This window comes from Engystomops pustulosus, chromosome 8 (assembly GCF_040894005.1).
Source record: "Engystomops pustulosus chromosome 8, aEngPut4.maternal, whole genome shotgun sequence".
NCBI classification, from domain to species: domain Eukaryota; kingdom Metazoa; phylum Chordata; class Amphibia; order Anura; family Leptodactylidae; genus Engystomops; species Engystomops pustulosus.
The window spans coordinates 111,954,173-111,977,850 of record NC_092418.1 but is presented as its reverse complement, the minus strand read 5'-3'; the positions used below and the strand labels follow the sequence as shown (position 1 = coordinate 111,977,850).

Here is a 23,678-nt window from a genome sequence, read left to right as displayed (position 1 = left end):
AAATTTAAGGAGGTCCAGCGTGAAGACATTGTGTTTGTCACACTGGATATCTCTTGTGTTAAGGAAGGATTCTACAGCTCGATATCCCACTGTATGCGGGATCGAGCTGTATAACGCCTCAACATCCAAGCTGGCTAGGTGGACATCTGCATCCACTTGTAGGCCATTGAGTCTTCTAAGAACATCCATAGTGTCCTTTATATAGGACGGTAGTGTGGTCACAAAAGGGCGTAGTATGTAGTCCACATACATGCTCACATTCTGAGTGACGCTGTTAATGCCACTCACTATGGGTCGACCTTTTAGGGGACTGGTGCCCTTATGTATTTTCGGAATACTATAAAAAGTTGCCGTTGTAGGATGTTGAGGGAGCAAAAATTGGTACTCAGCTCTGCTGATCAGTTTGTCTCTCAATGCAGAGTTGAGTATCTGCTCGAGTTGATGTAAAAGAGTTGTTTTAGGATTGCTGGGCACTACTTGATAACAATCTTTATCACATAGAATTTTTTTACACATTTTTAAGTACTGTTCTCTGCTCAGGATTACCAGATTACCGCCTTTGTCTGAAGGCTTAATGATTATGGACTGGTCCTTCTCTAATGTTTTGAGAGCCCACCATTCATCTCTTGATAGATTATGACAAACATTCAACTCAGTACATTGTTTCTGTAAGTGGTCCGTGACTATCCTTAGAAAGGTATCAATTAATGTGTTGTCATTTAGGGGCGGGAATTTCTTGGACTTGGGTCTAAAGTCTGTAAACGGACCTTCACCCGGTTCCTTATCTCCTTCCCCCTGAAGGCTATCAAGAGTCCTTAGGCATTCAAGATCTGTGGGCTCAAGGCCCAATTCTTGACATTCACGTTTGTCATGCTGCATAAAAAACTTTTTCCATTTTAATTTCCTGCAGAATAAGTTTAGATCTTTAACCCAAGTGAATAAATCAAACGGTGGAGTGGGAACAAAAGATAGCCCCCTCATGAGTATTGATTTCTCCATATCTGTTAGAGGTCTATCCGATAGATTTATTATTTGCATACTATCATTTGATAACTTCTCCAACCCAGTTAGGTATCCTTCCGTCCCCGTAACTGGTATTCCAGGGGCGGTGGGTCTTGGGATAAAAAACCTTCCCTGCCCCTTGGTGGTCTAGTTCTCTCGCCTCTACCTGTTCCTCGGGCCGTACCTCTTCCTCTGCCTCTTCCCCTTTTGGGGGTCCCTCCACGTCCTCCTCTATTTCTTATTGCACCCCTGCCCGAAGTGTCACTGTCTGAGTTTTCGTTGTCAGAGGATGTGAGATCCACCTCCGATTCGGGTACCCGGTTATCTGTTTTAGAATTATAATCTAGGATGTTACCCTCCTTAAAGTCTGTTATGTCCCTGCAAAACTGATAATGTTTGCGCTCCTTGATTTGAGCAGTGAAGCGTTCTATCGTGTTTTGTAGGACTAGTTCTTTGCGTTCAAACTCAGGATTGGATGAAAACTTTCTAGTATTTTCTATGTTAGTTTTTAATGCTGAATCTGTAGACACCAGGCGGATTTTTTCCTCCTCTAAAAGGAGGTTCATAAATCTGAGGGACGAATCGGTAGATTCTTTTTCCCACTTTTTCAATAGGGCGGGGGACCTAATTCTGGAGGATGGTATGAGGTTTATGCGAAGACCCCTAGGTACTATATTGTTCCTCAGGTAGGTTTCTAATGATTGAACCTCCCACCAACCCCTCAGGTGGTCTTTGTATGCCTTGGTCAATTGTCTAAAGGCTGATGTCTAAAGTCTAAATTTTGTACTGGTGGAGGTAATTCTTTGTCCGAAAACACTTCCTTAGCATCACTGAGCCATCTGTTAGTATCTACTTCTCCTGTGAGAAATCCTGCCATCTCCAATATTAGTAAAAAAATATATCAGAATTATTGTTCGAAAACACAGAAGTGAAATGCAGCTGGTTTACGTTTCCCTATGAGTGTTAGAAATAAATTTGTCTGCCTGACTAGAAACGTTTAAAATTTAATAATCTTTATTTGATAATATATTAAAATTTGTAAATAACTATCTAATACATTCAGGCCTTGGTCCGTGAATGATTTTACAAAAAAGTAGTATGGTCCATAGACAGGGCAGTGCAATGTAGTGCTTAAACACTGTCCCGGCTGGTGAGCCTATATACTTGTGGTCTGTAGGATCAATATTGTCTGTCACTAGACCAAGAAAAAATACTGATAAGCTCAGCTAATTTTCATTAAAGTCACACCTAACGCGTTTCTGCATCTATAGTAATGTGATTAGATGCGTCCTCAGAGGTGCTTTGATATGGTTTGTGAAGTGTGACATTGTATCATATCACACCGGCAGCATTTCCCCCCACGGCATTGTTACCGTGGTGCTGTGCTGCTATAGGAAGCTTCTGTGATTACTTCAGGTGGATGGAAACCAGCCCATGGTCATGTGATGTCACACAGGTGCACGGCTCGTTATAAACAAGGAGTGATCAGAGCCGTGTGATACTAATAGCTCTTGCACCTGTGTGACATCACATGACCATGGGCTAATTTGTATCCAATAAAAGGAAACACAGTAGCTTCCTGTAGAAGGACAGCAAGCAGAGATCTAGAAAACCATGAGGAACTGATACAGAAAGTATATTGGAAAATTGTATAACATTTCATTACACAAACAATATCAATTATTTGCTAAAAGTGGACGAACCCTTTAAGATCAAGGCCTAAAACTGTCCTGTGTTGTTACATTTGGGGATGATTCTGCTTATAACGTTATTGTTGCAGTTTCTTCTCCCGGTCCTGGATTGTTATGTAACGTTGTATATGTGACACATGGTACATATATATACTGCAGTGGGGGATGGGGGCATCATCTGACAGCTGTTCACACTGATTAGTGTTGTTTACACCCTGCACTGTTGTGTCTCCTGACAGGTGTATGAGGCGCTCCCATGCTACAATGAGTGCAATCAGTACTGGTGGGTGACGGAGCCGTGGTCTGCCTGCAAACTGCACAGCGAGGAGAAGACGGATAACTGCGGAGCGGGAATACAGATCAGGAGAGTGCGGTGAGTGACATTGTCACCGGCTGATGGATGAGCATCTGCGGCAGTGACTCAGAGCATTATTGTCATGTGTTATATTACATCACACCAATTTTGCTGCAATACAACCAAATTACATTAAAGGGAACCTATCAGCAGGGGTGGCCATGTAAAGCTGCAGTCAGTGTCAGGTATCATCCCTGGAGAAATGTGTAATAATATCTTTGTGTCTGCTATGAGTAACAACAGGACTGTGAAATATGGATTTATAGTCTAGGATTGTATCTTCTCCGAGTGCACATGGTACAAGTCCTCAATCAGCTGTGCTCTGTGCATGTCCTCACTCAGCTGTGCTCTGTGCATGTCCTCACTCAGCTGTGCTCTGTGCTCTCTGCAGCCTGTGTTGGATTTTGTCCCTGGAGAGATGATACCTTTACCCTGCAATATAAATTCTTTTTTCACAGTCCTGCTGCTACTAACAGACAAGTTAGTAGCAGCAGGACTGTGAAAAATGAATTTATATTGCAGGATTATGGTTTCTCTGAGTGCACTGGGGGCGTGTCCTCACACTGCTGTTCTCTGTGCTTCCTGTATTGTACTTCATCATTCATCATTCAGCCTTTCCTTTCTACTGTTGTTACCTTCATCTAAGGAACTTGCTTCACATTTTATTTATCAGATAGGAAGGACTATGGAGCAGCTTATTGCAGAGGACTAAGAGCACAGCAGTGTAAGAATGGAACGTACAAAACATGTGTAAACAGCTCGATATAGAACATCTCTCTCTATATATATATATATATGTTGTGCCTGACCTTCATGTGACCAATGCTTATTGGATGCTAGTGTATGATTGATAGCTGTCTAAACCCCTCCCACACCTTCCCTCCACTTTCCCCCCCCCCCCCATGTATCTCGTCTCATATTCGTCCTTGTATAAAGTATCTCCTGACTCTCGCTCGCCTCCTCTCACATTGAGATACTTCCTCCTATGTTTTCAAAGCTTGTTTTTCCGCCACAGTCGCCAGGGCAGAGTTAATTATCTTCCGTAAAAGACGTTTTTGTTGTAACATCGGTTAACAAATTCAACCCGGGTTATTGCAGCCGAAGAGAAACAGATTATTATCTGACTCCGAAGAGAAGTCTGGATGTAGAGATTGAATATTATTAGTGTGAAGGCCCATTCATCAGCTGGCACAAAGCTTCCATTACTGCGAGGCGTGAACCCCGGCCACACATGGCTGCTGTCCAAAAACTTACAGGGGAGCGGAAAGACAGGTCCCTTATTTCCCAAGTATTGGTTAGCGATGTCATTGTTTATCAGTTAACTATCAGTGATGTCATCTTTCATTGAATGAGGATCGGTGATGTCATCTTTCATTGAATGAGGATCGGTGATGTCATACTTCATCGAATGAGGATCAGTGATGTCATCTTTCATTGAATGAGGATCTGTGATGTCATATTTCATCGAATGAGGATCGGTGATGTCATCTTTCATTGAATGAGGATCGGTGATGTTATCTTTCATTGAATGAGGATCGGTGATGTCATCTTTCATTGAATGAGGATCTGTGATGTCATATTTCATTGAATGAGGATCGGTGATGTCATCTTTCATTGAATGATGATCTGTGATGTCATATTTCATTGAATGAGGATCTGTGATGTCATCTTTCATTGAATGAGGATCGGTGATGTCATCTTTCATCGAATGAGGATCAGTGATGTCATCCTTTATCGAGTGAGGATCAGTGATGTCATCCTTTATCGAGTGAGGATCAGTGATGTCATCCTTTATCGAGTGAGGATCAGTGATGTCATCCTTTATCGAGTGAGGATCAGTGATGCCATCTTTCATCCAATGAGGATCAGTGAAGTCATCCTTTATCGAATGAGGATCAGTGATGTCATCCTTTATCGAATGAGGATCAGTGATGTCATCTTTCATCGAATGAGGATCAGTGATGTCATATTTCATCGAATGAGGATCAGTGATGTCATATTTCATCGAATGAGGATCAGTGATGTCATATTTCATCGAATGAGGATCAGTGATGTCATCTTTCATCAAATGAGGATCAGTGATGTCATCTTTCATCAAATGAGGATCAGTGATGTCATCTTTCATCGAATGAGGATTAGTGATGTCATTCATCATCATTTGAGAATCAGTGATCTCTACCTTTGTTGATCCAGTGATGTCATCCTTCATCACCTCCACATCAATGATGACATCTTTCATTAACTGAGCATCAGTGATTTCAATCTTCATCAGTTGAGGATCAGTGATGTCATCCTTTATGAATTAAGGTTTAGTGATGTTATTATAGGTTTGACAGAGGTTTACAAGTAGGGGTCAGAATGTCAATTTCCTTGGTACCCAGATGAGGGTAATGATATCCTGAATCATTAACCTACACTAGAGGACACTACATGATATCTTTGGTAATATGCTGAGTCTATAAGATCAAGGAGAAGATGTGGAGAAGATGCCTGTAAACCTGTGGAGAAGATACCTGTAGACCTGTGGAGAAGATGCCTGTAGACACGTGGAGAAGATGCCTGTAGACCTGTGGAGAAGATGCCTGTAGACCTGTGGAGAAGATGCCTGTAGACCTGTGGAGAAAATGCCTGTAGACCTATTGAGAAGATGCCTGTAGACCTATTGAGAAGATGCCTGTAGACCTATTGAAAAGATGCCTGTAGACCTATTGAGAAGATGCCTGTAGACCTGTGGAGAAGATGCCTGTAGACCTTTTGAGAAGATGCCTGTAGACATGTGGAGAAGATGCCTGTAGACATGTGGAGAAGATGCCTGTAGACCTATTGAGAAGATGCCTGTAGACCTTTTGAGAAGATGCCTGTAGACATGTGGAGAATATGCCTGTAGACCTGTGGAGAAGATGCCTGTAGACCTGTGGAGAAGATGCCTGTAGACCTGTGGAGAGGATGCCTGTAGACATGTGGAGAAGATGCCTGTAGACCTATTGAGAAGATGCCTGTAGACCTATTGAGAAGATGCCTGTAGACCTGTGGAGAAGATGCCTGTAGACCTGTGGAGAAGATGCCTGTAGACCTGTGGAGAAGATGCCTGTAGACCTATTGAGAAGATGCCTGTAGACCTATTGAGAAGATGCCTGTAGACCTGTGGAGAAGATGCCTGTAGACCTGTGGAGAAGATGCCTGTAGACATGTGGAGAAGATGCCTGTAGACCTGTGGAGAAGATGCTAATAGACCTGTGTAGAAGATGCCTGTAGACCTATTGAGAAGATGCCTGTAGACCTGTGGAGAAGATGCCTGTAGACCTGTGGAGAAGATGCCTGTAGACCTGTGGAGAAGATGCCTGTAGACCTGTGGAGAAGATGCCTGTAGACCTGTGGAGAAGATGCCTGTAGACCTGTGGAGAAGATGCCTGTAGACCTATTGAGAAGATGCCTGTAGACCTGTGGAGAAGATGCCTGTAGACCTGTGGAGAAGATGCCTGTAGACCTGTGGAGAAGATGCCTGTAGACCTGTGGAGAAGATGCCTGTAGACCTGTGAAGAAGATGCCTGTAGACCTGTGGAGAAGATGCCTGTAGACATGTGGAGAAGATGCCTGTAGACCTGTGGAGAAGATGCCTGTAGACCTATTCAGAAGATGCCTGTAGACCTGTGGAGAAGATGCCTGTAGACCTGTGGAGAAGATGCCTGTAGACATGTGGAGAAGATGCCTGTAGACCTGTGGAGAAGATGCTAATAGACCTGTGGAGAAGATGCCTGTAGACCTATTGAGAAGATGCCTGTAGACCTGTGGAGAAGATGCCTGTAGACCTGTGGAGAAGATGCCTGTAGACCTGTGGAGAAGATGCCTGTAGACCTATTGAGAAGATGCCTGTAGACCTATTGAGAAGATGCCTGTAGACCTGTGGAGAAGATGCCTGTAGACCTGTGGAGAAGATGCCTGTAGACCTGTGGAGAGGATGCCTGTAGAACTATTGAGAAGATGCCTGTAGACCTGTGGAGAAGATGCCTGTAGACCTGTGGAGAAGATGCCTGTAGACCTGTGGAGAAGATGCCTGTAGACCTGTGGAGAGGATGCCTGTAGACCTGTGGAGAAGATGCCTGTAGACCTGTGGAGAAGATGCCTGTAGACCTGTGGAGACGATGCCTGTAGACCTGTGGAGAAGATGCCTGTAGACCTGTGGAGAAGATGCCTGTAGACCTATTGAGAAGATGCCTGTAGACCTATTGAGAAGATGCATATAGAGTTATGGGGTCTTATTGATCATTACAAATATTTACCGGTTACATTCGTTTAGCGACCCAAAAGCCCTGGCTGTTGTCGCCCCCTCCTGTCGCAGAGCACGAGGACCCGTTATCTCTCCCCGGTTTTGTGACTTTATCGCTGTCTCGGCAGTCATATATCTTCTAGCAGTATTTTTACGTCTTCTTTTTAAGCTGATTTAGCTCTTTAAGTCCTCAGTCTAGAGGCCGTGACAAATTTATGACAACTTTTGCAGCGATCCCGGGCATCTCCGCCGCCAGGGGGAGGGGAAATAAACCGCTTGGCGTGAGAAACAAAACCTAATCCATATCATTGATTAGTGACAGCGGCGGCTGGTGACACCCGGTAATCAGAACCGGCCCGTTACCGCATCGAGGCTGCAGAACACGCATTCTTCCTACACATTAATGGATTGTGACGTGACCGTTAAATCATCGCCCCCCGATTTGCGCCGATGTTTATAGGGACGGAAAATAATACTAAAATACATTTAATTAAATTCGGAATCTTTTTAGCTCGGGATTTTATGGCGCGCGGCTGACATTTATATAACGTATGAATACAATAATTGGACTGTGTATGAAGGTTATGGAGATTTATGGGGGATATTGCCGTCTTCATACACTGTACATAAACCTGAGTGTAAATATACACAGCTCAGCCAAGAAGGGGAACGGGATGTAATTTGGGAGGAAATAAGATACACAAATCTTCAGGAAGATTGAAGGTAAAGGGAATCTATCAGCAGTTTTGACTATGGATTGGCCCAGAAGAATTGTGTAATCAAACCTTTGTATGTTGCTATCAGCAGCAGGACTGTGAAATATGGGTTTATATTTGGGTATTGTATAGAGATGAGCGAACACTAAAATGCTCGGGTACTCGTTATTCGAGACGAACTTTTCCCGATGCTCGAGTGCTCGTCTCGAATAACGAACCCCATTGAAGTCAATGGGAGACTCGAGCATTTTTCAAGGGGACCAAGGCTCTGCACAGGGAAGCTTGGCCAAACACCTGGGAACCTCAGAAAAGGATGGAAACACCACGGAAATGGACAGGAAACAGCAGGGGCAGCATGCATGGATGCCTCTGAGGCTGCTTAATCGCAACATTATGCCAAAATTATGGGCAACAGCATGGCCATGACAGAGTGACAGAATGAAGCTAGATAGCATCTAAAACATCCAATAATTGACCCTGACACTATAGGGGACGGCATGCAGAGGCAGCAGCAGCAGCGGCAGGCTAGAGAGTGGCATGGCGACATACCCTAAATGGACTCAGGCTTCAAACCAATGGGTGGCAGAGAGGAACCAAAGGAGGTGAGCAAGAAGCGCTCAAATAATATCGCTACATGATAAAAGTTTCCCAGTATATTTTGTGGATTACACAGCAGGGTGGCGACAAAGTTAACAACTTTGATGTGGAATCCATGAAAACAACCCAAATTTCTGCCTGACACACCTCGTTTGATAAAGGGACGATGTATGGAGGCAGCTATATGGACGACTTTTGGAGGTAGCAATGGAGACAACGTGTGGAGGCTGCTATGGAGACAATTTAATTTGGATAGTGCCTGTATGTGGCAGTCCCAAACATTGTTCAAACCAGAGGAGCAGGTAGGTGGCCCTGCAGTAAAATGGAATAGATTGAGTGCCTGTATGTGGCAGTCCCAAAAATGTTTCAAACCAGAGGAGCAGGTAGGTGGCCCTCCAGTAAAATGGAATAGATTGAGTGCCTGTATGTGGCAGTCCCAAAAATGTTTCAAACCAGAGGAGCAGGTAGGTGGCCCTGCAGTAAAATGGAATAGATTGAGTGCCTGTATGTGGCAGTCCCAAAAATGTTTCAAACCAGAGGAGCAGGTAGGTGGCCCTCCAGTAAAATGGAATAGATTGAGTGCCTGTATGTGGCAGTCCCAAAAATTGTTCAAACCAGAGGAGCAGGTAGGTGGCCCTGCAGTAAAATGGAATAGATTGAGTGCCTGTATGTGGCAGTCCCAAAAATTCTTCAAACCAGAGGAGCAGGTAGGTGGCCCTGCAGTAAAATGGAATAGATTGAGTGCCTGTATGTGGCAGTCCCAAAAATTGTTCAAACCAGAGGAGCAGGTAGGTGGCCCTGCAGTAAAATGGAATAGATTGAGTGCCTGTATGTGGCAGTCCCAAAAATTGTTCAAACCAGAGGAGCAGGTAGGTGGCCCTGCAGTAAAATGGAATAGATTGAGTGCCTGTATGTGGCAGTCCCAAAAATTCTTCAAACCAGAGGAGCAGGTAGGTGGCCCTGCAGTAAAATGGAATAGATTGAGTGCCTGTATGTGGCAGTCCCAAAAATGTTTCAAACCAGAGGAGCAGGTAGGTGGCCCTCCAGTAAAATGGAATAGATTGAGTGCCTGTATGTGGCAGTCCCAAAAATTTTTTAAAACAGAGGACCGGGTAGGTGGCCCTCCAGAAAAATGGAATAGATTGAGTGCCTGTATGTGGCACTCACAAAAATTGTTTCAAACAGAGGACCGGGTAGGTGGCCCTCCAGAAAAATTAAATGCATGAAGTACTATAGCAAGAGCCAGTGGGCCCTGTCAAAAAATAGCCATTTTCCTCTGCTTTACTGTACAAAGAGGAGGAGAAGGAGGAAAATGAGGAGGAGGAGGAGGAGTGGATCAATTATTCAGGTTGAGCTTCCTTCACCTGGTGGAGATTGGAAATTCTGAGAAATCCAGCCTTTATTCATTTTAATAAGCGTCAGCCTGTCAGCGCTGTCAGTGGACAGGCGTGTACGCTTATCGGTGATGATGCCACCAGCTGCACTGAAAACCCGCTCGGACAAGACGCTAGCGGCAGGGCAGGCAAGAACCTCCAAGGCGTACAGCGCCAGTTCGTGCCACATGTCCAGCTTTGAAACCCAGTAGTTGTAGGGAGCTGTGTGATCATTTAGGACGATGGTATGGTCAGCTACGTACTCCCTCACCATCTTTCTGTAAAGATCAGCCCTACTCTGCCGAGACTGGGGACAGGTGACAGTGTCTTGCTGGGGTGACATAAAGCTGGCAAAAGCCTTGTAAAGCGTACCCTTGCCAGTGCTGGACAAGCTGCCTGCTCGCCTACTCTCCCTCGCTACTTGTCCCGCAGAACTACGCACTCTGCCGCTAGCGCTGTCAGAAGGGAAATACTGTTTCAGCTTGTGCACCAGGGCCTGCTGGTATTCATGCATTCTCACACTCCTTTCCTCTGCAGGGATGAGAGTGGAAAGATTTTGCTTGTACCGTGGGTCCAGGAGAGTGAACACCCAGTAATCGGTGCTGGAATAAATTCTTTGAACGCGAGGGTCACGGGATAGGCAGCCTAGCATGAAATCTGCCATATGCGCCAGAGTACCAACGCGTAAGAATTCACTCCCCTCACTGGCCTGACTGTCCATTTCCTCCTCCTCCAACTCCTCCAACTCCTCTTCTTCTGCCCATACACGCTGAACAGTGAAGGACTCAACAATGGTCCCCTCTTGTGTCTCGCCAACATTCTCCTCCTCTTCCTCCTCATCCTCCTCCACCTCCACCTCCTCCGATATGCGCTGAGAAACAGACCTCAGGGTGCTTTGGCTATCAACAAGGGAATATTCTTCCCCCGTCTCTTGTGACGAGCGCAAAGCTTCGTGAGCAAATCAGACAGATTGGGGTATGTCTTGAGGAAACGCTGCACTATCAGATTTAACACATGGGCCAGGCATGGCACATGTGTCAGTCTGCCGAGTTGCAGAGCCGCCACCAGGTTACGGCCGTTGTCACACACAACCATTCCCGGCTTGAGGTTCAGCGGTGCCAGCCACAGATCAGTCTGCGCCGTGATGCCCTGTAATAGCTCTTGGGCGGTGTGCCTTTTGTCGCCTAGGCTCAGCAGTTTGAGCACCGCCTGCTGTCGCTTAGCGACGGCACTGCTGCTGTGCCTAGAGCTACCGACTGATGGCGCCGTGCCCACGGATGGTAGTTCGGAGGAGAAGGTGGAGGAGGGGTGGGAGGAGGAGGAGGCATAGTAGGCCTGAAACACCTGGACCGAGGTAGGCCCCGCAATCCTCGGCGTCGGCAGTATATGAGCAGCCCCAGGGTCAGACTCGCTCCCAGCCTCCACCAAGTTAACCCAATGTGCCGTCAGCGATATATAGTGGCCCTGCCCGGCAGCACTCGTCCACGTGTCCGTGGTCAGGTGGACCTTGTCAGAAACGGCGTTGGTCAGGGCACGGATGATGTTGTCTGACACGTGCTGGTGCAGGGCTGGGACGGCACATCGGGAAAAGTAGTGGCGGCTGGGGACCGAATACCGAGGGGCGGCCGCCGCCATGAGGTGGCGAAAGGCCTCGGTCTCTACTAGCCTATAGGGCAGCATCTCCAGGCTAAGCAATCTGGAGATGTGCACATTAAGGGCTTGGGCGTGCGGGTGGGTTGCACTATATTTGCGTTTCCGCTCCAGCGTCTGGGGTATGGAGAGCTGAACGCTGGTGGATGCTGTGGAGGATCGTGGAGGCGACGATGGGGTTTTTGTGGCAGGGTCCTGGGCAGGGGGCTGACTAGCAGCTGACACAGGGGAAGGAGCAGTGGTGTGCACGGCCGGAGGTGAACGGGCTTGTTGCCACTGAGTGGGGTGCTTAGCATTCATATGCCTGCGCATACTGGTGGTAGTTAAGCTAGTAGTGGTGGAACCCCTGCTGAGCCTGGTTTGGCAAATGTTGCACACCACAGTCCGTCGGTCATCCGGTGTTTCCTTAAAGAACCTCCACACTTCTGAAGATCTAGCCCTCGCCGCAAGAGCCCTCACCACGGGAGCTTCACTAGTTGACAGTGGCGCTGATGCACCAGCTCTGGCCCTGCCTCTCCGTCTGGCCCCACCACTGCCTCTTCCAACCTGTTCAGGTCGAGGACTCTCCTCCGTCTCAGAAGCACTGTGTTCACCCGGCCTCTCAACCCAGCTTGGGTCTGTCACCTCATCATCCTCCGATCCCTCAGTCTGCTCCCCCCTCGGACTTCCTGCCCTGACAACAACTTCCCCACTGTCTGACAACCGTGTCTCCTCATCGTCGGACACCTCTTTACACACTTCCACTACGTCAAGAAGGTCATCATCACCCACAGACTGTGACTGGTGGAAAACCTGGGCATCGGAAAATTGCTCAGCAGCAACCGGACAAGTGGTTTGTGACTGTGGGAAGGGTCCAGAAAACAGTTCCTCAGAGTATGCCGGTTCAAATGGCAAATTTTCCTGGGAGGGGGCAGACTGGGGGGGAGGAGGCTGAGGTGCAGGAGCTGGAGGAGTGGGGATTTCGGTGACATGGGTGGACTGCGTGGAAGACTGACTGGTGGTGGACAAATTGCTCGAAGCATTGTCAGCAATCCACGACATCACCTGTTCGCACTGTTCTGGCCTCAACAGTGCTCTACCACGAGTCCCAGTAACTTCAGACATGAACCTAGGGAGTGTAGCTCTGCGGCGTTCCCCTGCTCCCTCATCAGCAGGTGGTGTCTCACCCCGCCCAGGACCACGGCCTCTGACCCCTGCAGTAGTTGGACGCCCACGTCCCGCCCTCGTCCTCTACCCCTAGCCCTGGGGTTAAACATTTTTAAAATGAGAGTTATAACTTTTTTTTTTTTTTTACTTTTTTTTGTTTTTTTTTGTGTTTTTTTGTGTTTTTTGTTTTTTTTTGTGTTTTTTGTTTTTTTTTGAGTTTTTAGAACCAAACAATCCTATCCTATTGCTATGGCTATTTTCTAGCCAAGTATCAAAGGAAGCACACTACTATGCCAGATGAGATGACACTGAGTTAGTGCCTAATAGAAATCCAACCCCTACTGAATTTTCCCACTTCAGCCTTTGCTATGGATATGTGCGCCACTAAGCGCAGAACACAGCGGTCGCAAGTCTCACTACAAATTGCTCAGAATTGGCAAGTACATGCACTGCAGAAACTACAGCCACCAGCAGATCAACCAGAAATCAAATATATAGAACGCTACTGTAGGCTTCAAGAAGCTATTTGTATTCTCCTATGGCTATTTTCTAGCCAAGTATCAAAGGAAGCACACTACTATGCCAGATGAGATGACACTGAGTTATTGCCTAATAGAAATCCAACCCCTACTGAATTTTCCCACTTCGGCCTTTGCTATGGATATGTGTGCCACTAAGAGCTAAACACAACGGTAGCAAGTCCCCCTGCTAATTCCTCACAAAATGGTAAAAGATGCAAATTAAAATAAAAAAAGTAGAACGTTATTGTAGCCCTAAGAAGGGCTGTTGGGTTCTTTGAGAATCACTCCTGCCTAACAGTAAGCTAATAGAACACCCTAACGCTTTCCCTGACCAGCAGCAGCTCTCTCCCTAGCGGCATCCAGAGACAGAATGATCCGAGCAGCGCGGGCAGCGGCTAGTCTATCCCAGGGTCACCTGATCTGGCCAGCCAACCACTGCTATCGACGTGTAAGGGTACCACGTCATGCTGGGTGGAGTGCAGAGTCTCCTGGCTTGTGATTGGCTCTGTTTCTGGCCGCCAAAAAGCAAAACGGCGGGAGCTGCCATTTTCTCGAGCGGGCGAAGTATTCGTCCGAGTAACGAGCAGTTTCGAGTACCCTAATGCTCGACCGAGCATCAAGCTCGGACGAGCATGTTCGCTCATCTCTAGTATTGTAGCTTCCCCAGGTGCATTAGGGGTATGTCCTCACACTGCTGTGCTCTGTGCTCTTTGCAGCATATGATACAGAGAGATATGTCTCTGTAAAGATTGGTGTATGTTGTTAGTGGCAGCAGGACTGTGAAATGTAGATTAATATTCCAGGATTGTAGCTTTGTGCACTGCTGCATGTCCTCACACTGTTGTGCTCTATGTAGACAGTTTTAGGTATTGTCCCTGGAGAGATGTGTAATCATACCTTTGTGTATGTTGTTAGTAGAAGCAGGGCTGTGAAGTATCGGTTTATATTTCAGGATTGTAGCTTCTCCAAGTGCACTGGAAGTGTATCCTCACACTGCTGTGCTCTGTGCAGCACCTGATGAAGTATTGTCTCTGGAGAGATGTGTAATCATGCCTTTGTATATGTTGTTAGAAACAGCAGGACTGTGAACTATGATTAGTATTCCAGGATTGTAGCTTCTCTAAGTGCACTGGGGGTGTGTCCTCACACTGCTGTGCGCTGAGTTTTCTGAATTTATCTCCTCCACAGTCCCTCGCCTCTGTCAGTTTGTGGCCAAAATATGGATGGATGAGCACATGACAGGTTAGGGCAGTGGTGGCGAACCTATGGCACGGGTGCCAGAGGTGGCACTCAGATCCCTGTCTGTGGACACCCAGGCTATCACCCAGCCAAAGGTCACCCACCATTCAGGACTCCTAAATTAAGGAGTTGTAGCCCCTTCCCCGGACCCTTGATCCATTCTGTTAAGGAGACTTTGGAAGGAAACTACAATAATAATCTGAATTTCTCATTCTTACTCCTGTATTGGTGTCCTTAGGTCGCCAATATGTTTGAAACCTGTGAGTTACTTTAAATTGGCATTTGGCACTTTGTGAAAAATATGTGGCTTTTGCTTGTAGTTTCGGCACTCAGTCCCAAAAAGGTTTGCCATCACTGGGTTAGGGCATTTATATGCTGTGTGTAAGCCAATACAGAAGCTAAAGGACAATGTGGCTCGAACTCACAAACTGGGACATGGGGGTTGAGGGAGAACTATGAGATGCCACCTATGGACCCCTGCGGAAAGAGTATCTCCTGCTACACTCGCAGTCTGGGAATATACAGTGTGATGTGGGCAGTGCCAGGTAGTGGGGGAGAGGTGGAATTTTTCCCATCTTTACCTACTCTTTGCCCTGTACTTTGTACTGATCTGGGAAGCGGAGAACGACGATTTTTCTAATTGGGTCCCTTGACCCCCAAACACTTTTGGCTGGGTGGGGGGTAACAAAAAATGGAAGTGTTGGAGTGACCACTTTCACCGTAACCACCACTGGGTTCTACGAATTCCTGTAATAGAGAATAGTCTCTGGTTAAGGAGCGTTGTAATGTTGCTAGAAGGAGAATATCTCTCTGGAGGACCTATCTGTGTAATACTGTATTTTCCCTGTGGAGGCGCTGTGTAGATATCGAATACTTTATACTCAAAGATTGTTAGTAATTCCAGTAACTTCTTTCTAAGCGATGCACAAAGTTCCCCCCAAAAGGAATATATTATCTTACAACTATAATAGAACTTGAGTATAATGTAAAACCCTGAAATTTGTAAGCGTTATTTTTTAATAATACATTCAAATCTATGGAAATCTATGATCATCTTTTACTTATGAGTCTCCACCATCTGCCCTAAAATATAGAATTCTCTGGAATTATCTCTGGATGGTAATTCTCATGATGGATGGCTACACGTGGGGTTATGGAGGGGCACCTTGTTAATATGTAATAAGGGCCCGGATATCGGATCCGTTCTATTCCATAGATTGTATTTACATGGAGCCCTATTGACATGAGTGTAAGGGGCGTTGGGGGCGAGTGTGAAATATGGGCCAGTAAAATGCATGTGATGTTAATGTAGGCAGAAGAGCAGGGGGCCGTCTATCAATGAGACGTGTATACATGACTATCCGCCACATAATCCCCTCCGGAGGGGCTGTTACGGAGCGTCCGCCGCGCGTTCTCTACCCTCATTCATCATCCGGACGGACTCTATCTGTTGAAAGACGTTTTTCTTCTCTTTTTGTAATGTAATTGCTTCCAGCTATGAGATTACAAGCAGGAGACGGTTTCTTCCCGATTCTTCCTCTTTTCATGCATAACGATAAATGCTGCGTCTATTTAACTGGATTTAATTTGACTATTTTTCTATATTGATTTTAGCACAATTTATACTTGATTAAAAAATTCTAAAAAAAAAGTAAAAATGTAGATTATATACAGTAGACGTGGGACATGAGCTTGTTTAATGTGTTGAGGGCCATTGGAGCTGCTGAGCTGTGGGGTGGGGGTTCAGGTGATCCATGTATTTCTTATTTCTATCCCATTGGAGCTGCTGAGCTGTGGGGTGGGGGTTCAGGTGATCCATGTATTTCTTATTTCTATCCCATTGGAGCTGCTGAGCTGTGGGGTGGGGGTTCAGGTGATCCATGTATTTCTTATTTCTATCCCATTGGAGCTGCTGAGCTGTGGGGTGGGGGTTCAGGTGATCCATGTATTTCTTATTTCTATCCCATTGGAGCTGCTGAGCTGTGGGGTGGGGGTTCAGGTGATCCATGTATTTCTTATTTCTATCCCATTGGAGCTGCTGAGCTGTGGGGTGGGGGTTCCGGTGATCCATGTATTTCTTATTTCTATCCCATTGGACGGTACAATTGGAGATAGGAGACTGTCTCATTGAATGGATTGTGGAAGTTGTCTGGTTTTCACCCTTTAACCCCTGTATAAGGATCCAACTAGGGTCGGGAACTAAGACTTCACCTTACGGAGACTTTGTCAAGTAAGACCGCTTTGCAGGTGGAGACTTATACTCATTGGGGCTCATTTACATTACCGGTCCTGTCGCGATCCTGCGACGCGTTGTCCGACAAGGATTCGGGTCTTCCGGTGATTCAGCAAGCTCGTGCGTCCAACTTCCTGCAGGTGTGGCTTCTGCGCGGAGGTCCGCCGGAGTTCACCTTCTTCATCCTGGTGCATGTGAGTGCTTGATTTTGCGACACACTTCGTTTTTTAAATTCCGCGTTTTATCCGAACCCATCGGGTTGTCTCACGGCCACGCCACGCCCCCCCCATTTCTGGCGGATGAAAGCCGACGTGATTACGCCACAATCCGACGCGTTCGCCCAAAACCCGGGCAAACTGCCGCAAATAGTAAATATTCGGGAAAACCCCAATGGATTCGCGTCTGCGGGCCCTTAGTAAATGTGCTCCAATGACGCTCCACTGGAGGATTCTGGGTATTATGCAAATAAGTTTTCCAGGATGGGATGCCTCTTGAGCTACCTTGTAAGGCAGCCCCCTTAACATCAAGCATGACTTTCAGGAAGCTTAATGTGACATGATGTAGGATTAAAGCCAAACCAGTATATCTATTCCAGAAGGAACAGATTCCCAACTGTAGACAACGCTGTTTCGATGCGGTTGGGTCTTTCCCGTACACAAAGGGAACTAGTTTAGCTAAGTTAAAGACTTTTGACTAGGGTCAGGGAGTAAAAGTTCTCCTTAGGCTACATTCACACTAACGTATGGGGGACGTATATACGGCCGACGTATATACGGCCGATATACGTCCCCCATACACTTCTATGGGCGCACGGCACCCTACGGGAGCGGTACGGTGCAGCACACGTGCGGCACCGTACCGTTCCGTACCCGGGAAAAAGATAGGACCTGTCCTATCTTTTCCCGTAATACGGCGCCATGCGCCATAGGTTGCTATGGAGAGGGGCGGGGGTGAGCTGCGCTCACCTCCTCCTCCTCTCCCCGTACACTGCCGTTGCCCGCTACGGTACGGTATGGGCGGGCAACGGCAGTGTGAATATAGCCTTACAGAGACTTTGCCAATTGAGGCCACCTTGTAGGTGTGTGGAGACCGAAAAACCATTTATGTTCCTCTAGATGGTTCTGGGAAATACTAGGATCTGACTGAAGGGAATCCACCGGGTTGCTACCTCTTGGAGAAGTCTGAGTTTAGTGGCAGGCGACCCAATTGGGTCAAGGAATCCTAATATGTGGCACTAAAGGGACACGTAAAGACCTGGTCAACGGACAAACCAGAGCTGAGGGCAAAAGAGTTTTTACATAGCAATAATCCAGGCAAAGGTCAGAGCAGGTGGTAAAGTGGGAGCACAGTAGTAAGGCCGACAGGCCAAGGTCAAATATGTGAAATATGGAAAAACATAGACGTCCAATATATTAGAAGGATGAGATCAGGACAGGCGAAGGTTGAACATGTGCAAATGGACAACTCTGGTGGACATTTCTGCGGGCACTAGAGAAAAAGTACTGTACAGGTGCATTCAATTACCCAGGATGCACCACTATTGGCTGGGTTGAGCTGGTCGGGGCACCTGCACACACCCTGTAGCACCACCGGCTCCATAGTTCCAAGGCCAATCCCTAGCAGTAGTACATACCCAGATACTATTGATTCAATTCCTCTTTGTTCTCTCCTAGATGTGTGAATGTTTCTGAAAATGTTGAGGACACCTATGTAAATGACACGCACTGCCAGCACCTGGAAGCCCCCGCAACCAGACAGGACTGCGCCATATCCTGCCCTGGGGAATGCGTGATGTCTAACTGGGGTCAATGGAGCCAATGCACAAAGGTAATGTCATAACTTCTCATGTACTTTCCATAAGTTTCTACTAGATGCCGAACATTTGGATTACCTATAGTTATACAAATCACTACAGCATGGAGGGGCTCTGGTAACACCCCCTTATAGCCCTAATGGCTCATTAGCATGCTTTTAAAAGGAACCTGTCACCAGGGACCTAATTTTTCACTAAAGATAGGTTGCAAAAGCCATCACACCAACATTGCAAATATGTCTTTCTCCTTTCTCTAAGCATTTGTATTACAATATAATTGTGTTATAACTTACCTTGCACCCTGACAGAATCCTCTGTGTAGTCCCAGGGGTTGGGCTTTGATTTGGATGCATTTCAAGAAACAACATGTGACTTGTCTGTGCTGTTCACTCCTCAGCTCTCAGCCTCCACCTTTGTGCTCCTGTACCACTCCTACCTTCTGCTCCTTCACAGAGCTCACAGCCTGGTGAGCTGACATCAGTGGGGGAGGAAGGGAAAGGTGGGGGACTGTCTTCCCCTGCTCACACAGCGCTCACACAGTGGGAGGGAAGAAGTGCTCCTGCTCAGTGTAACAGCCTGTGAATCTATAGCATGGGGCCTGGTAATGCAAGGGCTAATTAGCATAATTTTAAAAATAGATTTTGAAGGAAGTTAATGAATGCTTATGCATTATGGAAGGTCATGGATGGTTCTTTCATATCTAACGTGGTAGTAGAAGAGAATAATGATGTATTGCTGATGTCCTGGAGTGCGGCACGTAAACACTGTCACACTGTCTGTAAGCAATGATCCCCATTGGCAGTTTTGTTCCTTTCTCGCCTGCATTTTGCTATCCATTACCTCTTACTCGCTGTGCCGGCTGCCTACCCCCATGGTGACATCTATATGCATTGTGTCTATCCTCATAGGTGACTGCGGCCGTGTTGTAGAATCCAAATAAGCTCCGAAAATACAATTTTCAGGGGGACTTCCTAGAGACAAAGCGGGAGACTCAATAATAAGAGGATTTTCATTTGCACAATATATTTGTGTCGAGTCCCTCTAAACACAATAGCGGCTCATTACTATTCACCCGCTGCTGGAATTAAATTGCATTGATGTTGTACACTTGACATCGACGGAAATTGTCAGTCTCTTCTCCGCTGCCAATTTGGATTCCGAGCGTACAAAACGCCGTCTTGTTTGTCAAAGCCGCCTCTTCTGGGTTTTTTTCTTTTCTGCCTCGTTTTTTTCTATTGTAATATTTGCATAAGCGACATGGACACATTCATGGAGAGGCCATATGAGACACGGGTGTCCTCCCCCTGCCTGACAGGATCACATTCATTAAAATAAACCGGATTATGTATTCCCAGGAAAAACGTTGAATATGGATACAAGATGGAGATGGATGGCGCTTAGTGCGGCGGAGTGACAGTCACCTCTGTCTTACGTTTCCATAGTCAGAGTGTCAGGTGCTTTACATCAACTTAGAATATGGAATGCATTAAATTCTGCTGAATTCTATACATTGTTACAGATTGATATCATATGTCTACAGTACAGGATACATGATGGCTTCCATAGGTCACACCTGGACAAATTGTTTCCCTCACAACCCCATAAAATCAACTTTGTTATCTTACCTGGTATACAATTCTAAATTCTACCCCATGTTTGTATCTAATCACATGATATCACAGCAGCCTCCATGGACTTCTACTCCTCCCCATCCAGCTGAATTCTATACATCCCATTTTTACAGATTGATATCATATGTCTACAGTACAGGATACATGACGGCTTCCATAGGTCTCACCTGGACAAAAGATGCTCCTTAAAGGAACATATACAGCTACAGCAAATACAGATGGTGACAGGTTCCCTTAGAGCCCTATTAGCTACAGATCACCTTTCTTTTAGCTAGAAATAGTTTCCCTCACATCCCCATAAAATCAACTTTGTTATCTTACCTGGTATACAGTCAGATACTCAGAAAACATGTGCAAAATCTACCCTATTTTTATATTTAATCACATGATATCACAGCAGCATCCACAGACTTCTACTCCCCCATCCAGCTGAATTCTATACATCCCATTGTTACAGATTGATATCATATGTCTACAGTACAGGATACATAATTGCCTCTGTAGGTCTCACCTGGACAAAAGATGCTCCTTAAAGCAACATATACAGCTACAGCAAATACAGATGGTGACAGGTTCCTTTAGAGCCCTATTAACTACACATCACCTTTCTTTTAGCTAGAAATAGTTTCCCACACATCCCCATAAAATCAACTTTGTTATCTTACCTGGTATACAGACAAATCCTTAGCAAACATTTGCAAAATCTACCCCATGTTTGTATATAGTGACATAAGAAATCACTGCAGCCTCCACAGACATCTACACCTTCCCATCCTCCATGGAGGCTGCTGTGATTTCATGTGATCAGATACATACACGGGGTAGATGTTGCAAATGTTACTGGGTGAAGGACCTAATATGACATCACTCTGGTCATATGACATGAAGAGCTGAATGGTGTGATGGGAAGTCCGGCTCTTTTTAGTGAGCAGGATCATTAAGCTCCTCGCAATACAAGAGACAGATCTCCTGGCTCCCGAACAGCTCCATATTACATGTATAATAGGGAGCCTAAGTCCAACCCTCTCCACACCACCTTTAACCCAATTTTATTGGGTTAAAGGAAGCATGGTTACCCAATTAGGGGCAGGGTTAAGTGAGCAGTTGGCTCACTGCAGGGAGCCGACTCCCGTCATTGACACGAAAGAGCCGGCTCTTCACTACTGAGAGGTGAGAATGGGACATGGGGAAGAGTAGAAATGAGTGAGGACAGGAGGAACCATCCTCTCTGACTCAATGCTGGATATGGCTGTATACCAGGTAAGATAACAAAGTTGATTTTATGGGGATGTAAGGGAAAAATTTTAGCTAACACTGTACTGTAGGCTCCTCCTCCATTGTAAGTGAGATCGGTAGCAGGTCCCTAGTACAATACTACTGCAGTTGCTCAGAGAGGAGAGAATTTGTGGGGCATCTCACTGGGTAAGCTAAGAGCACAGCAGTGTGAGGTATTGTGATCAAAACCGCGCACAGATTCCCTTGAACTGTCTCTCCATTAGATTGGGAGCTCTGTCGTGGGATAACGGAGCTCTGACTTGTATTTGGTTATATTAAGAGAATAGGTATAACCGTTTTTGGACTTGGGTGTTAATACAGTGGACATTTATTGCAGCATTTTATCCATGAACCAGGGAGATTAGGATGAACACCGCAGTTGCAAAAACTCAGACTTCATTACATGGTATAGTGGGAGAACTTTGTGTATACTATTGTTGCGTTTTGTATCTCATCTATAGTTTCCTCTATTTGTAATCATATTCAGGCTCTAAATATAAGCCATCTCCTTGCTGAGCTCCGGGGGGCGCTGTGAGCCCCTCAATCATTACTGTGATCATTCTAATTAAACTACCTGAGGGGGAAAGTGAAATCCAGTCCTGCATAGAGAGACAGTGATGAGGACTATGGCGGATTCTGCTGACACCCGCTGTACATGGGAACATTTAGATGGCAGATAAAGGCCAATTAACCGTCTCGTCCGTCCATCGCGGTTATTAATAGGTTCTCCGGGGACTCGCTCACTAAATTAATTCGCTGTTGTTTTTCATTAGCGGCTGGCGGACGGCTATTCATAGGATGCGGACCCCTATCCCTCTAGATAATGAGACGGCCCTTGCAGAAATTTAATAAAATCCGTCCAATTTCCTGTTGATTCTGTGGACATTTTGTTGTTTTTTTTCCGACCACTTGTTTGCGCTTATCAGTCCGGAGTAATTCGGAGAGAGCCGCCGGCACCGAGCGCGGGATAGCAGGAAGTTAATTAGTCACAAGAGAACGTACAATGAAACGTCGGATGGTGAATTATCGACAGACATTTAATAACTGTCAGCGGCGGCTGTTAATCGCCTGCGCCGGGAAACCGTTATTGGGAAGAAGATGTGAGCGGAGAGGCCGCCGCCCCTTTAAATAACTCGGAATAATAGAAAATAACTTGGAAGTGAAACATTGCATGCGGGGATAAATTGGAATCGATTGACTGGCAGATCCAGACTACATAGTTGTTGTCTGTCACCATGGAGACCGGACGCTGGAACTTTTTAATTAAAACCTGAAAAATTGAAACATTTTTCACGGAATGAGTAAAACAAATGATCTTCGTTCTACCTAATTTACTTTGATACTTTAATCGGATCCCACTCTGTAAACTTGTTTTTTTGCAACCTGCTTAAAGGAAACTTACCACCACGGATCTACCTATTAAGGTGGATGGGGTGGTAGGTGCCTCTATAGCCCTTTTAAGGTCTAATCCTCGTGTCCCCTGTATCTTTTTCTAACTTTTATTGCCCTTACATGCAAATTTACTAAAGAGGCTACTGGGAGGTGGAGTAGCCGGAGCTGCGGCTACACGGCGCGGCTACTTCAAGCCCCAGTAGCCTCTTTGATCCTCCTACCAGCATATCTTTGGTGCACAGCTACGTCCCTACGCCGCTACGCCGCTGCACGGGCACTGCTCCGAAGCCGGAGCTACTGCGCATGTAATTGCAATTTCTGAAAAAATATATTTAGCTTGGGGGGGGGGGGTGTCAAATTTGTCTGACAGGTTCCCTTTACAGGGTTTCTGATCTGAAGAAAAGTGAGTATGTGACTCACCTTAGGCAAAACATGACTCTTCACAGCTCATTTGCATACGGCTGTGGAGGAGATTAGTAAACTGGTGAAATTTAACATAAAAGAGAGAATTCTAGAAAGGATATTTCACACCCTACTTTAGAGGACTTGTAGTTTAGTGGTGTGAAAGCTGCTGACAGGCTCCCTGTCTTCTGTCATGCGGAAACTATGTTTATTCATGGATACAAACACACTCTGTGTAGCCTGACCCTGCAGCCATATTGCTTCTGTCCTCTTGCTCACCAAATGTTCCTGAGCACATGGGACCAGACAGTATGAACCTCCAAAACTGTAGGTCCAGACTACACAGAACTTCTTTGTTGTCTGTTACCTTGGAGA

General features: G+C 46.1%; 1 protein-coding gene across 1 annotated transcript in view; it reads left to right on the top strand.

The window, feature by feature from the left end:
• The window catches only part of THSD7B (thrombospondin type 1 domain containing 7B), a 445,789-nt gene that overhangs the window by 358,418 nt on the left and 63,693 nt on the right, over positions 1-23,678 (top strand). The window contains exons 17-18 of the mRNA XM_072122242.1: positions 2,933-3,066; positions 18,464-18,617. Of these exons, the coding sequence (XP_071978343.1) occupies positions 2,933-3,066; positions 18,464-18,617 (288 nt within the window). The remainder of the gene's footprint in view (positions 1-2,932; positions 3,067-18,463; positions 18,618-23,678) is intronic.